The sequence below is a fragment of the Engystomops pustulosus genome, chromosome 9, assembly GCF_040894005.1.
Source record: "Engystomops pustulosus chromosome 9, aEngPut4.maternal, whole genome shotgun sequence".
In the NCBI taxonomy this organism is placed as follows: Eukaryota; Metazoa; Chordata; class Amphibia; order Anura; family Leptodactylidae; genus Engystomops; species Engystomops pustulosus.
This window is the reverse complement of record NC_092419.1, coordinates 1,880,179-1,897,705: the sequence shown is the minus strand read 5'-3', so window position 1 is coordinate 1,897,705 and position 17,527 is coordinate 1,880,179. Positions and strand designations below refer to the sequence as shown.

General features: G+C 51.3%; 1 protein-coding gene across 3 annotated transcripts in view; it reads left to right on the top strand.

Annotated features, from left to right (window-relative positions):
* The window catches only part of LOC140077070 (complement C2-like), a 36,798-nt gene extending 28,275 nt beyond the window's left edge, over positions 1 to 8,523 (top strand). For 2 of the 3 annotated variants that reach the window (XM_072123932.1, XM_072123934.1), the window contains 2 exons: positions 570 to 625; positions 8,112 to 8,522. In XM_072123932.1, the coding sequence (XP_071980033.1) occupies positions 570 to 625; positions 8,112 to 8,303 (248 nt within the window). In that variant the 3' untranslated portion in view covers positions 8,304 to 8,522. Of the gene's footprint in view, positions 1 to 569; positions 626 to 8,111 lie in introns of all 3 variants that reach the window. The other variant, XM_072123933.1, reaches the window with a different exon arrangement.
* The last annotated feature ends 9,004 nt before the right edge of the window (positions 8,524 to 17,527 follow it).

Genomic DNA, 17,527 nt, shown 5'->3' with positions numbered 1-17,527 from the left:
GCACCGGTCGCGAGTTGTAGATATTGGGGTCATTTACTAAGGGCCCGATTCGCGTTTTCCCGACGTGTTACCCGAATATTTCCGATTTGCGCCGATTGTACCTGAATTGCCCGGGATTTTGGCGCACGCAATCGGATTGTGGCGCATCCGCGTTGGCATGCGCGCGACGGAAATCGGGGGGCGTGGCCGAACGAAAACCCGACGGATTCGGAAAAACCGCCGCATTTAAGAACGGAAAATGTGTCGCTCAGGACGTGCTTACCTACACTCAGCCCGAGCCGGTGAACTCCAGCGCGTTCAGATGCTTTTCAGCGCCGCAGCGCCACCTGGTGGACGGCGGAGGAACTACCTTCATAAATCCCGGCCGTACCCGAATCCACCGCAGAGAACGCGCCGCCGGATCGCGAATGGACCGGGTAAGTAAATCTGCCCCGTTACGTCACTGCCATAGACATTCATGCTACAAAAAGCTGAGACGTTGCTGGAAATAGAGTCCGATATCCGGAACTTTATCAGGGGAGGATCGTATCCACATCCTATATGACCCATTACTATCTCTTCTCTTACAGGGGAATCCGGAGGATCTCTCACTGTGAATGTCCGGGACAGGAAAAGATTCTTCCAGGTGAGACGCAGGGGAAGGGCAAAATATCTGTACATGACATCATCATACAATAGAGATAACACCCTAATACCCCGAATACTGGGGGGCAATAACAGGGCATACACTGATGATACTGACTCCCTGCAGCCACCACTAGGGGGAGCTCACTGCATATATAGACAGTCATAGAACTACATAATAAAATACTGACTCCCTGCAGCCACCACTAGGGGGAGCTCACTGCATATATAGACAGTCATAGAACTACATAATAAAATACTGACTCCCTGCAGCCACCACTAGGGGGAGCTCACTGCATATATAGACAGTCATAGAACTACATAATAAAATACTGACTCCCTGCAGCCACCACTAGGGGGAGCCCACTGCATATATAGACAGTCATAGAACTACATAATAACATACTGACTCCCTGCAGCCACCACTAGGGGGAGCTCACTGCATATATAGACAGTCATAGAACTACATAATAAAATACTGACTCCCTGCAGCCACCACTAGGGGGAGCCCACTGCATATATAGACAGTCATAGAACTACATAATAACATACTGACTCCCTGCAGCCACCACTAGGGGGAGCTCACTGCATATATAGACAGTCATAGAACTACATAATAACATACTGACTCTCTGCAGCCACCACTAGGGGGAGCTCAATGCATATATAGACAGCCATAGAACTACATAATAACATACTGACTCCCTGCAGCCACCACTAGGGGGAGCTCACTGCATATATAGACAATCATAGAACTACATAATAACATACTGACTCCCTGCAGCCACCACTAGGGGGAGCCCACTGCATATATAGACAGTCATAGAACTACATAATAACATACTGACTCCCTGCAGCCACCACTAGGGGGAGCTCACTGCATATATAGACAGTCATAGAACTACATAATAACATACTGACTCCCTGCAGCCACCACTAGGGGGAGCTCACTGCATATATAGACAGTCATAGAACTACATAATAAAATACTGACTCCCTGCAGCCACCACTAGGGGGAGCCCACTGCATATATAGACAGTCATAGAACTACATAATAACATACTGACTCCCTGCAGCCACCACTAGGGGGAGCTCACTGCATATATAGACAGTCATAGAACTACATAATAACATACTGACTCCCTGCAGCCACCACTAGGGGGAGCTCTCTGCATATATAGACAGTCATAGAACTACATAATAACATACTGACTCCCTGCAGCCACCACTAGGGGGAGCTCACTGCATATATAGACAGTCATAGAACTACATAATAACATACTGACTCCCTGCAGCCACCACTAGGGGGAGCTCACTGCATATATAGACAGTCATAGAACTACATAATAAAATACTGACTCCCTGCAGCCACCACTAGGGGGAGCTCTCTGCATATATAGACAGTCATAGAACTACATAATAACATACTGACTCCCTGCAGCCACCACTAGGGGGAGCTCACTGCATATATAGACAGTCATAGAACTACATAATAACATACTGACTCCCTGCAGCCACCACTAGGGGGAGCTCACTGCATATATAGACAGTCATAGAACTACATAATAAAATACTGACTCCCTGCAGCCACCACTAGGGGGAGCTCTCTGCATATATAGACAGTCATAGAACTACATAATAACATACTGACTCTCTGCAGCCACCACTAGGGGGAGCTCACTGCATATATAGACAGTCATAGAACTATATAATAAAATACTGACTCCCTGCAGCCACCACCAGGGGGAGCTCACTGCATATATAGACAGTCATAGACCTACATAATAAAATACTCCCTGCAGCCACCACTAGGGGGAGCTCACTGCATATATAGACAGTCATAGACCTACATAATAAAATACTGACTCCTGCAGCCACCACTAGGGGGAGCTCACTGCATATATAGACAGTCATAGAACTACATAATAAAATACTCCCAGCAGCCACCACTAGGGGGAGCTCACTGCATATATAGACAGTCAAAGAACTACATAATAAAATACTGACTCCCTGCAGCCACCACTAGGGGGAGCTCTCTGTATATATAGACAGTCATAGAACTACATAATAAAATACTGACTCCTGCAGCCACCACTAGGGGGAGCTCACTGCATATATAGACAGTCATAGAACTACATAATAAAATACTCCCTGCAGCCACCACTAGGGGGAGCTCACTGCATATATAGACAGTCAAAGAACTACATAATAAAATACTGACTCCCTGCAGCCACCACTAGGGGGAGCTCACTGCATATATAGACAGTCATAGAACTACATAATAAAATACTGACTCCCTGCAGCCACCACTAGGGGGAGCTCACTGCATATATAGACAGTCATAGAACTACATAATAAAATACTGACTCCCTGCAGCCACCACTAGGGGGAGCTCACTGCATATATAGACAGTCGTAGAACTACATAATAAAATACTGACTCCCTGCAGCCACCACTAGGGGGAGCTCACTGCATATATAGACAGTCATAGAACTACATAATAAAATACTGACTCCCTGCAGCCACCACTAGGGGGAGCTCACTGCATATATAGACAGTCATAGAACTACATAATAAAATACTGACTCCCTGCAGCCACCACTAGGGGGAGCTCACTGCATATATAGACAGTCATAGAACTACATAATAACATACTGACTCCCTGCAGCCACCACTAGGGGGAGCTCACTGCATATATAGACAGTAATAGAACTACATAATAAAATACTGACTCCCTGCAGCCACCACTAGGGGGAGCTCACTGCATATATAGACAGTAATAGAACTACATAATAAAATACTGACTCCCTGCAGCCACCACTAGGGGGAGCTCACTGCATATATAGACAGTCATAGAACTACATAATAAAATACTGACTCCCTGCAGCCACCACTAGGGGGAGCTCACTGCATATATAGACAGTCATAGAACTACATAATAAAATACTGACTCCCTGCAGCCACCACTAGGGGGAGCTCACTGCATATATAGACAGTCATAGAACTACATAATAAAATACTGACTCCCTGCAGCCACCACTAGGGGGAGCTCACTGCATATATAGACAGTCATAGACCTACATAATAAAATACTGACTCCCTGCAGCCACCACTAGGGGGAGCTCACTGCATATATAGACAGTCATAGAACTACATAATAAAATACTGATTCCCTGCAGCCACCACTAGGGGGAGCTCACTGCATATATAGACAGTCATAGACCTACATAATAAAATACTGACTCCCTGCAGCCACCACTAGGGGGAGCTCACTGCATATATAGAGAGTCATAGACCTACATAATAAAATACTGATTCCCTGCAGCCACCACTAGGGGGAGCTCACTGCATATATAGACAGTCATAGAACTACATAATAACATACTGTCTGCAGCCACCACTAGGGGGAGCTCACTGCATATATAGACAGTCATAGAACTACATAATAAAATACTGACTCCCTGCAGCCACCACTAGGGGGAGCTCACTGTATATATAGACAGTCATAGAACTACATAATAAAATACTGACTCCTGCAGCCACCACTAGGGGGAGCTCACTGCATATATAGACAGTCATAGAACTACATAATAAAATACTGACTCCCTGCAGCCACCACTAGGGGGAGCTCACTGCATATATAGACAGTCATAGAACTACATAATAACATACTGACTCCCTGCAGCCACCACTAGGGGGAGCTCACTGCATATATAGACAGTCATAGAACTACATAATAACATACTGACTCCCTGCAGCCACCACTAGGGGGAGCTCTCTGCATATATAGACAGTCATAGAACTACATAATAAAATACTGACTCCCTGCAGCCACCACTAGGGGGAGCTCACTGCATATATAGACAGTCATAGAACTACATAATAAAATACTGACTCCCTGCAGCCACCACTAGGGGGAGCTCACTGCATATATAGACAGTCATAGAACTACATAATAAAATACTGACTCCCTGCAGCCACCACTAGGGGGAGCTCACTGCATATATAGACAGTCATAGAACTACATAATAAAATACTGACTCCCTGCAGCCACCACTAGGGGGAGCTCACTGCATATATAGACAGTCATAGACCTACATAATAAAATACTGACTCCCTGCAGCCATCACTAGGGGGAGCTCACTGCATATATAGACAGTCATAGAACTACATAATAAAATACTGCCTGCAGCCACCACTAGGGGGAGCTCTCTGCATATATAGACAGTCATAGAACTACATAATAACATACTGATTCCCTGCAGCCACCACTAGGGGGAGCTCACTGCATATATAGACAGTCATAGAACTACATAATAACATACTGTCTGCAGCCACCACTAGGGGGAGCTCACTGCATATATAGACAGTCATAGAACTACATAATAAAATACTGACTCCCTGCAGCCACCACTAGGGGGAGCTCTCTGTATATATAGACAGTCATAGAACTACATAATAAAATACTGACTCCCTGCAGCCACCACTAGGGGGAGCTCACTGCATATATAGACAGTCATAGAACTACATAATAAAATACTGACTCCCTGCAGCCACCACTAGGGGGAGCTCTCTGTATATATAGACAGTCATAGAACTACATAATAAAATACTGACTCCCTGCAGCCACCACTAGGGGGAGCTCACTGCATATATAGACAGTCATAGAACTACATAATAAAATACTGACTCCCTGCAGCCACCACTAGGGGGAGCTCACTGCATATATAGACAGTCATAGAACTACATAATAAAATACTGACTCCCTGCAGCCACCACTAGGGGGAGCTCTCTGTATATATAGACAGTCATAGAACTACATAATAAAATACTGACTCCCTGCAGCCACCACTAGGGGGAGCTCACTGCATATATAGACAGTCATAGAACTACATAATAAAATACTGACTCCCTGCAGCCACCACTAGGGGGAGCTCACTGCATATATAGACAGTCATAGAACTACATAATAAAATACTGACTCCCTGCAGCCACCACTAGGGGGAGCTCACTGCATATATAGACAGTCATAGAACTACATAATAAAATACTGACTCCCTGCAGCCACCACTAGGGGGAGCTCTCTGCATATATAGACAGTCATAGAACTATATAATAAAATACTGACTCCCTGCAGCCACCACTAGGGGGAGCTCACTGCATATATAGACAGTCATAGAACTACATAATAAAATACTGACTCCCTGCAGCCACCACTAGGGGGAGCTCACTGCATATATAGACAGTCATAGAACTACATAATAAAATACTCCCTGCAGCCACCACTAGGGGGAGCTCACTGCATATATAGACAGTCATAGAACTACATAATAAAATACTGACTCCCTGCAGCCACCACTAGGGGGAGCTCACTGCATATATAGACAGTCATAGAACTACATAATAACATACTGACTCCCTGCAGCCACCACTAGGGGGAGCTCACTGCATATATAGACAGTCATAGAACTACATAATAAAATACTCCCTGCAGCCACCACTAGGGGGAGCTCACTGCATATATAGACAGTCATAGAACTACATAATAAAATACTGATTCCCTGCAGCCACCACTAGGGGGAGCTCACTGCATATATAGACAGTCATAGAACTACATAATAAAATACTCCCTGCAGCCACCACTAGGGGGAGCTCACTGCATATATAGACAGTCATAGAACTACATAATAAAATACTGATTCCCTGCAGCCACCACTAGGGGGAGCTCACTGCATATATAGACAGTCATAGAACTACATAATAAAATACTGACTCCCTGCAGCCACCACTAGGGGGAGCTCTCTGCATATATAGAGAGTCATAGACCTACATAATAAAATACTGATTCCCTGCAGCCACCACTAGGGGGAGCTCACTGCATATATAGACAGTCATAGAACTACATAATAAAATACTGACTCCCTGCAGCCACCACTAGGGGGAGCTCACTGCATATATAGACAGTCATAGAACTACATAATAAAATAGTGACTCCCTGCAGCCACCACTAGGGGGAGCTCACTGCATATATAGACAGTCATAGAACTACATAATAAAATACTGACTCCCTGCAGCCACCACTAGGGGGAGCTCACTGCATATATAGACAGTCATAGAACTACATAATAAAATACTGACTCCCTGCAGCCACCACTAGGGGGAGCTCTCTGCATATATAGACAGTCATAGAACTACATAATAAAATACTGACTCCCTGCAGCCACCACTAGGGGGAGCTCACTGCATATATAGACAGTCATAGAACTACATAATAAAATAGTGACTCCCTGCAGCCATCACTAGGGGGAGCTCACTGCATATATAGACAGTCATAGAACTACATAATAACATACTGACTCCCTGCAGCCACCACTAGGGGGAGCTCACTGCATATATAGACAGTCATAGAACTACATAATAACATACTGACTCCCTGCAGCCACCACTAGGGGGAGCTCACTGCATATATAGACAGTCATAGAACTACATAATAAAATACTGACTCCCTGCAGCCACCACTAGGGGGAGCTCACTGCATATATAGACAGTCATAGAACTACATAATAAAATACTCCCTGCAGCCACCACTAGGGGGAGCTCACTGCATATATAGACAGTCATAGAACTACATAATAAAATACTGATTCCCTGCAGCCACCACTAGGGGGAGCTCACTGCATATATAGACAGTCATAGAACTACATAATAAAATACTGACTCCCTGCAGCCACCACTAGGGGGAGCTCACTGCATATATAGACAGTCATAGAACTACATAATAAAATACTCCCTGCAGCCACCACTAGGGGGAGCTCACTGCATATATAGACAGTCATAGAACTATATAATAAAATACTGACTCCCTGCAGCCACCACTAGGGGGAGCCCACTGCATATATAGACAGTCATAGAACTACATAATAAAATACTGACTCCCTGCAGCCACCAGTAGGGGGAGCTCTCTGTATATATAGACAGTCATAGAACTACATAATAAAATACTGACTCCCTGCAGCCACCACTAGGGGGAGCTCTCTGCATATATAGACAGTCATAGAACTACATAATAACATACTGACTCCCTGCAGCCACCACTAGGGGGAGCTCACTGCATATATAGACAGTCATAGAACTACATAATAACATACTGTCTGCAGCCACCACTAGGGGGAGCTCACTGCATATATAGACAGTCATAGAACTACATAATAAAATACTGATTCCCTGCAGCCACCACTAGGGGGAGCTCACTGCATATATAGACAGTCATAGAACTACATAATAAAATACTGACTCCCTGCAGTCACCACTAGGGGGAGCTCACTGCATATATAGACAGTCATAGAACTACATAATAACATACTGACTCCCTGCAGCCACCACTAGGGGGAGCTCTCTGTATATACAGTGAGTGTAGAAGAATCCGTTTTATCTGCGGAGCCATTGGAAGGGATGAGGACGGTTTAATTTTTTGCTCTTCCTTTAAGGTCGGGATCCTCAGTTTTGGTTCATTTAATCCGTGTGAAAAACCTGCGAGGAAAACCTTCTTTCCAGACTTCGCTCGGGATTTTTACGTGAACGTCCTGGAGGTCCTGCCCTGGCTCCACCAGCATCTGCAAGGAGAACTCCAGTTCCAACCGGACACAAACAACTACGAAGAGGTCGTGTGTCCTGCATGACCCCTGGGCCGCTCCATCACATGACATAGCCCCTAGTCCTGACCCCTGTTCCACTACATCACATGACATAGCCCCTGGTCCTGACCCCTGGTCCGCTCCATCACATGACATAGCCCCTAGTCCTGACCCCTGGTCCGCTCCATCACATGACATAGCCCCTAGTCCTGACCCCTGGGCCGCTCCATCACATGACATAGCCCCTAGTCCTGACCCCTGGTCCGCTCCATCACATGACATAGCCCCCGGTCCTGACCCCTGGCCCGCTCCATCACATGACATAGCCCCTAGTCCTGACCCCTGGGCCGCTCCATCACGTGACATAGCCCCTAGTCCTGACCCCTGGTCCGCTCCACCACATGACATAGCCCCTGGTCCTGACCCCTGGGCCGCTCCATCACATGACATAGCCCCTGGTCCTGACCCCTGGGCCGCTCCATCACATGACATAGCCCCTGGTCCTGACCCCTGGTCCGCTCCATCACGTGACAAAGCCCCCGGTCCTGACCCCTGGTCCGCTCCATCACGTGACATAGCCCCCGGTCCTGACCCCTGGTCCGCTCCATCACGTGACAAAGCCCCCGGTCCTGACCCCTGGTCCGCTCCATCACATGACATAGCCCCTAGTCCTGACCCCTGGTCCACTCCATCACATGACATAGCCCCTAGTCCTGACCCCTGGTCCGCTCCATCACATGACATAGCCCCTGGTCCTGACCCCTGGTCCGCTCCATCACATGACATAGCCCCTGGTCCTGACCCCTGGTCCGCTCCATCACATGACATAGCCCCTGGTCCTGACCCCTGGTCCGCTCCATCACATGACATAGCCCCTAGTCCTGACCCCTGGTCCGCTCCATCACATGACATAGCCCCTGGTCCTGACCCCTGGTCCGCTCCCTCACGTGACATAGCCCCTAGTCCTGACCCCTGGTCCGCTCCATCACATGACATAGGCCCCTGGTCCTGACCCCTGGGCCGCTCCATCACATGACATAGCCCCTAGTCCTGACCCCTGGGCCGCTCCATCACATGACATAGCCCCTAGTCCTGACCCCTGGTCCGCTCCATTACATGACATAGCCCCCGGTCCTGACCCCTGGTCTGCTCCATCACGTGACAAAGCCCCTGGTCCTGACCTCTGGTCCGCTCTCTCATGTGACATAGCCGCTAGTCCTGATCCCTGGTCCGCTCCATCACTTGACATAGCCCCCGGTCCTGACCCCTGATCCGCTCCCACACATGACATAGCCCCCGGTCCTGACCCCTGATCCGCTCCCTCAAACGACATAGCCCCCGGTCCTGACCCCTGGTCCGCTCCATCACATGACATAGCCCCCGGTCCTGACCCCTGATCCGCTCCCTCAAACGACATAGCCCCCGGTCCTGACCCCTGGTCCGCTCCATCATATGACATAGCCCCTGGTCCTGACCCTTGGTCCGCTCCATCACATGACATAGCCCCTGGTCCTGACCCCTGGTCCGCTCCATCACATGACATAGCCCCTGGTCCTGACCCCTGGTCCGCTCCCTCAAACGACATAGCCCCCGGTCCTGACCCCTGGTCCGCTCCATCATATGACATAGCCCCTGGTCCTGACCCCTGGTCCGCTCTCTCATGTGACATAGCCCCTAGTCCTGACCCCTGGTCCGCTCCATCACATGACATAGCCCCTGGTCCTGACCCCTGGTCCGCTCCATCACATGACATAGCCCCCGGTCCTGACCCCTGGTCCGCTCCATCATATGACATAGCCCCTGGTCCTGACCCTTGGTCCGCTCCATCACATGACATAGCCCCTGGTCCTGACCCCTGGTCCGCTCCATCACATGACATAGCCCCTGGTCCTGACCCCTGGTCCGCTCCCTCAAACGACATAGCCCCCGGTCCTGACCCCTGGTCCGCTCCATCATATGACATAGCCCCTGGTCCTGACCCCTGGTCCGCTCTCTCATGTGACATAGCCCCTAGTCCTGACCCCTGGTCCGCTCCATCACATGACATAGCCCCTGGTCCTGACCCCTGGTCCGCTCCATCACATGACATAGCCCCCGGTCCTGACCCCTGGTCCGCTCCATCACATGACATAGCCCCTGGTCCGCTCCATCACGTGACATAGCCCCTAGTCCTGACCCCTGGTCCGCTCCATCACGTGACATAGCCCCTGGTCCTGACCCCTGGTCTGCTCCATCACATGACATAGCCCCTGGTCCTGACCCCTGGTCCGCTCCATCACGTGACATAGCCCCTAGTCCTGACCCCTGGTCCGCTCCATCACGTGACATAGCCTCTAGTCCTGACCCCTGGTCCGCTCCATCACATGACATAGCCCCCGGTCCTGACCCCTGGTCCGCTCCATCACGTGACATAGCCCCTAGTCCTGACCCCTGGTCCGCTCCATCACGTGACATAGCCTCTAGTCCTGACCCCTGGTCCGCTCCATCACATGACATAGCCCCCGGTCCTGACCCCTGGGCCACTCCCTGATGTGACATAGCCCCTGGTCCTGACCCCTGGTCCGCTCCATCACGTGACAAAGCCCCTGGTCCTGACCTCTGGTCCGCTCTCTCATGTGACATAGCCGCTAGTCCTGATCCCTGGTCCGCTCCATCACTTGACATAGCCCCCGGTCCTGACCCCTGATCCGCTCCCACACATGACATAGCCCCCGGTCCTGACCCCTGATCCGCTCCCTCAAACGACATAGCCCCCGGTCCTGACCCCTGGTCCGCTCCATCACATGACATAGCCCCTGGTCCTGACCCCTGGTCCGCTCCATCACATGACATAGCCCCCGGTCCTGACCCCTGATCCGCTCCCTCAAACGACATAGCCCCCGGTCCTGACCCCTGGTCCGCTCCATCATATGACATAGCCCCTGGTCCTGACCCTTGGTCCGCTCCATCACATGACATAGCCCCTGGTCCTGACCCCTGGTCCGCTCCATCACATGACATAGCCCCTGGTCCTGACCCCTGGTCCGCTCCCTCAAACGACATAGCCCCCGGTCCTGACCCCTGGTCCGCTCCATCATATGACATAGCCCCTGGTCCTGACCCCTGGTCCGCTCTCTCATGTGACATAGCCCCTAGTCCTGACCCCTGGTCCGCTCCATCACGTGACATAGCCCCTGGTCCTGACCCCTGGTCCGCTCCATCACATGACATAGCCCCCGGTCCTGACCCCTGGTCCGCTCCATCACATGACATAGCCCCTGGTCCTGACCCCTGGTCCGCTCCATCACGTGACATAGCCCCTAGTCCTGACCCCTGGTCCGCTCCATCACGTGACATAGCCCCTGGTCCTGACCCCTGGTCTGCTCCATCACATGACATAGCCCCTGGTCCTGACCCCTGGTCCGCTCCATCACGTGACATAGCCCCTAGTCCTGACCCCTGGTCCGCTCCATCACGTGACATAGCCTCTAGTCCTGATCCCTGGTCCGCTCTCTCATGTGACATAGCCCCTAGTCCTGACCCCTGGTCCGCTCCATCACATGACATAGCCCCTAGTCCTGACCCCTGGTCCGCTCCATCACATGACATAGCCCCCGGTCCTGACCCCTGGTCCGCTCCATCACGTGACATAGCCCCTAGTCCTGACCCCTGGTCCGCTCCATCACGTGACATAGCCTCTAGTCCTGACCCCTGGTCCGCTCCATCACATGACATAGCCCCCGGTCCTGACCCCTGGGCCACTCCCTGATGTGACATAGCCCCTGGTCCTGACCCCTGGTCCGCTGCCTCCCTTGGGCTTTGTGCTTTTTATAACGACCTCTTTATCTTCATTGTCCCTTCTCTCATTTGATGACATATTCCAGGTTCCCCCTTAATGTGTCCGTGGATTTCTAGCAGGTTCTGGCAGCACCGAGCCCGATAATGTCTGGAGAGACCGATATCCTAATGTCTTATAAACCCGGGTCCGTGTCTCCAGGATCGGAGCAGTTACAAATATTCTCATCATTAAAGGGGTGAAAGAAACTTCTCACATTTTATGCTGTTTTACACTTCATGATCCCTCTGTGCTGTGAGCGGGGACTCTCTGAGCAGACACTTCATGATCCCTCTGTGCTGTGAGCGGGGACTCTCTGAGCAGACACTTCATGATCCCTCTGTGCTGTGAGCAGGGACTCTCTGAGCAGACACTTCATGATCCCTCTGTGCTGTGAGCGGGGACTCTCTGAGCAGACACTTCATGATCCCTCTGTGCTGTGAGCGGGGACTCTCTGAGCAGACACTTCATGATCCCTCTGTGCTGTGAGTGAGGACTCTCTGAGCAGACACTTCATGATCCCTCTGTGCTGTGAGCGAGGAATCTCTGAGCAGACACTTCATGATCCCTCTGTGCTGTGAGTGGAGACTCTCTGAGCAGACACTTCATGATCCCTCTGTACTGTGAGCGGGGGCTCTCTGAGCAGACACTTCATGATCCCTCTGTGCTGTGAGCGGGGACTCTCTGAGCAGACACTTCATGATCCCTCTGTGCTGTGAGCGAGGACTCTCTGAGCAGACACTTCATGATTCCTCTGTGCTGTGAGCGGGGACTCTCTGAGCAGACACTTCATGATCCCTCTGTGCTGTGAGCGGGGACTCTCTGAGCAGACACTTCATGATCCCTCTGTGCTGTGAGCGGGGACTCTCTGAGCAGACACTTCATGATCCCTCTGTGCTGTGAGCGGGGACTCTCTGAGCAGACACTTCATGATCCCTCTGTGCTGTGAGCGGGGACTCTCTGAGCAGACATGTCATGATTCCTCTGTGCTGTGAGCGGGGACTCTCTGAGCAGACACTTCATGATCCCTCTGTGCTGTAAGCGGGGACTCTCTGAGCAGACACTTCATGATCCCTCTGTGCTGTGAGCGGGGACTCTCTGAGCAGACACTTCGTGATCCCTCTGTGCTGTGAGCGGGGACTCTCTGAGCAGACACTTCATGATCCCTCTGTGCTGTGAGCGAGGACTCTCTGAGCAGACACTTCATGATCCCTCTGTGCTGTGAGCGGGGACTCTCTGAGCAGACACTTCATGATCCCTCTGTGCTGTAAGCGGGGACTCTCTGAGCAGACATGTCATGATTCCTCTGTGCTGTGAGCGGGGACTCTCTGAGCAGACACTTCATGATCCCTCTGTGCTGTGAGCGGGGACTCTCTGAGCAGACATGTCATGATTCCTCTGTGCTGTGAGCGGGGACTCTCTGAGCAGACACTTCATGATCCCTCTGTGCTGTGAGCGGGGACTCTCTGAGCAGACACTTCATGATCCCTCTGTGCTGTGATCGGAGACTCTCTGAGCAGACACTTCATGATTCCTCTGTGCTGTGAGCGGGGACTCTCTGAGCAGACACTTCATGATCCCTCTGTGCTGTGAGCGGGGACTCTCTGAGCAGACACTTCATGATCCCTCAGTACTGTGAGCGGGGACTCTCTGAGCAGACACTTCATGATCCCTCTGTGCTGTGAGCGAAGACTCTCTGAGCAGACACTTCATGATCCCTCTGTGCTGTGAGCGGGGACTCTCTGAGCAGACATGTCATGATTCCTCTGTGCTGTGAGCGGGGACTCTCTGAGCAGACACTTCATGATCCCTCTGTGCTGTGAGCGGGGACTCTCTGAGCAGACACTTCATGATCCCTCTGTGCTGTGAGCGGGGACTCTCTGAGCAGACATGTCATGATTCCTCTGTGCTGTGAGCGGGGACTCTCTGAGCAGACACTTCATGATTCCTCTGTGCTGTGAGCGGGGACTCTCTGAGCAGACACTTCATGATCCCTCTGTGCTGTGAGGGGGGACTCTCTGAGCAGACACTTCATGATACCTCTGTGCTGTGAGCGGGGACTCTCTGAGCAGACACTTCATGATCCCTCTGTGCTGTGAGCGGGGACTCTCTGAGCAGACACTTCATGATCCCTCTGTGCTGTGAGCGGGGACTCTCTGAGCAGACACTTCATGATCCCTCTGTGCTGTGAGGGGGGACTCTCTGAGCAGACACTTCATGATTCCTCTTTTCTGTGAGTGGGGACTCTCTGAGCAGACACTTCATGATCCCTCTGTGCTGTGAGCGGGGACTCTCTGAGCAGACACTTCATGATCCCTCTGTGCTGTGAGCGGGGACTCTCTGAGCAGACACTTCATGATTCCTCTGTGCTGTGAGCGGGGACTCTCTGAGCAGACACTTCATGATCCCTCTGTGCTGTGAGGGGGGACTCTCTGAGCAGACACTTCATGATACCTCTGTGCTGTGAGCGGGGACTCTCTGAGCAGACACTTCATGATCCCTCTGTGCTGTGAGCGGGGACTCTCTGAGCAGACACTTCATGATCCCTCTGTGCTGTGAGCGGGGACTCTCTGAGCAGACACTTCATGATCCCTCTGTGCTGTGAGGGGGGACTCTCTGAGCAGACACTTCATGATTCCTCTTTTCTGTGAGTGGGGACTCTCTGAGCAGACACTTCATGATCCCTCTGTGCTGTGAGCGGGGACTCTCTGAGCAGACACTTCATGATTCCTCTGTGCTGTGAGCGGGGACTCTCTGAGCAGACACTTCATAATTCCTCTGTGCTGTGAGTGGAGACTCTCTGAGCAGACACTTCATGATCCCTCTGTGCTGTGAGCGGAGACTCTCTGAGCAGACACTTCATGATTCCTCTGTGCTGTGAGCGGGGACTCTCTGAGCACACACTTCATGATTCCTCTGTGATGTGAGCGGGGACTCTCTGAGCAGACACTTCATGATCCCTCTGTGCTGTGAGCGGGGACTCTCTGAGCAGACACTTCATGATTCCTCTGTGCTGTGAGCGGGGACTCTCTGAGCAGACACTTCATGATCCCTCTGTGCTGTGAGCGGGGACTCTCTGAGCAGACACTTCATGATTCCTCTGTGCTGTGAGCGGGGACTCTCTGAGCAGACACTTCATGATCCCTCTGTGCTGTGAGCGGGGACTCTCTGAGCAGACACTTCATGATTCCTCTGTGCTGTGAGCAGGGACTCTCTGAGCAGACACTTCATGATCCCTCTGTGCTGTGAGCGGGGACTCTCTGAGCAGACACTTCATGATCCCTCTGTGCTGTGAGCGGGGACTCTCTGAGCAGACACTTCATGATCCCTCTGTGCTGTGAGCGGGGACTCTCTGAGCAGACACTTCATGATTCCTCTGTGCTGTGAGCGGGGACTCTCTGAGCAGACACTTCATGATCCCTCTGTGCTGTGAGCGGGGACTCTCTGAGCAGACACTTCATGATCCCTCTGTACTGTGAGCAGGGACTCTCTGAGCAGACACTTCATGATCCCTCTGTGCTGTGAGCGGGGACTCTCTGAGCAGACACTTCATGATCCCTCTGTGCTGTCAATGTGCTTAGATTATCAGGGTACAGGTTTCATTTACCTTCTGAATATTCTAGCAGTATCTGACACATAGAAAAAGGGGGTGAACCCTGTGCAGTGTCCTGTGTAGTCTGCAGGGGGCACCACAAAAGGGTCATGTGTGACACAAATGTGGTGGGGACACTTCATGATCCCTCTGTGCTGTGAGCGGGGACTCTCTGAGCAGACACTTCATGATTCCTCTGTGCTGTGAGCGGGGACTCTCTGAGCAGACACTTCATGATCCCTCTGTGCTGTGAGCGGGGACTCTCTCAGCCGATACTTCATGATCCCTCTGTGCTGCGAGCGGGGACTCTCTGAGCAGACACTTCATGATCCCTCTGTGCTGCGAGCGGGGTCTCTCTGGGCAGACACTTCATGATCCCTCTGTGCTGTGAGCGGGGACTCTCTGAGCAGACACTTCATGATCCCTCTGTGCTGTGAGCGGAGACTCTCTGAGCACACACTTCATGAATCCTCTGTGATGTGAGCGGGGACTCTCTGAGCAGACACTTCATGATCCCTCTGTGCTGTGAGCGGAGACTCTCTGAGCAGACACTTCATGATTCCTCTGTGCTGTGAGCGGGGACTCTCTGAGCAGACACTTCATGATCCCTCTGTGCTGTGAGCGGAGACTCTCTGAGCACACACTTCATGAATCCTCTGTGATGTGAGCGGGGACTCTCTGAGCAGACACTTCATGATCCCTCTGTGCTGTGAGCGGAGACTCTCTGAGCAGACACTTCATGATTCCTCTGTGCTGTGAGCGGGGACTCTCTGAGCAGACACTTCATGATCCCTCTGTGCTGTGAGCGGAGACTCTCTGAGCAGACACTTCATGATTCCTCTGTGCTGTGAGCGGGGACTCTCTGAGCACACACTTCATGATTCCTCTGTGATGTGAGCGGGGACTCTCTGAGCAGACACTTCATGATCCCTCTGTGCTGTGAGCGGGGACTCTCTGAGCAGACACTTCATGATCCCTCTGTGCTGTGAGCGGGGACTCTCTGAGCAGACACTTCATGATCCCTCTGTGCTGTGAGCGGGGACTCTCTGAGCAGACACTTCATGATTCCTCTGTGATGTGAGCGGGGACTCTCTGAGCAGACACTTCATGATCCCTCTATGCTGTGAGCGGGGACTCTCTGAGCAGACACTTCATGATCCCTCTGTGCTGTGAGCGGGGACTCTCTGAGCAGACACTTCATGATTCCTCTGTGCTGTGAGCAGGGACTCTCTGAGCAGACACTTCATGATCCCTCTGTGCTGTGAGTGGGGACTCTCTGAGCAGACACTTCATGATCCCTCTGTGCTGTGAGCGGGGACTCTCTGAGCAGACACTTCATGATCCCTCTGTGCTGTGAGCGGGGACTCTCTGAGCAGACACTTCATGATCCCTCTGTGCTGTCAATGTGCTTAGATTATCAGGGTACAGGTTTCATTTACCTTCTGAATATTCTAGCAGTATCTGACACATAGAAAAAGGGGGTGAACCCTGTGCAGTGTCCTGTGTAGTCTGCAGGGGGCACCACAAAAGGGTCATGTGTGACACAAATGTGGTGGGGACACTTCTTATACCTGTGCAAGGAGTTTGTACTAGAAAGAATGTGCAAAGTATGACATATAACTGGCGCACGACTCTTAGTAAATCTGCCCCAATAACACTCTCAGCTCTGAGGTATAACAAACACAGTCAGCTCTGCTATTTGCCTCCCTCAGATAAAGACCTTATCTGCCTGTAGCTAGGAGAGTAACTCTGTGCACGCTGCTGCTTGCCGGCAGGAAGTGCCTGTGTCTGAGCTGGTCTTGTAATGCAGGGAGGAGGGACAGATGGCAGAGAGCACTACAGTGTGCAGACAGGAAAAGCTAT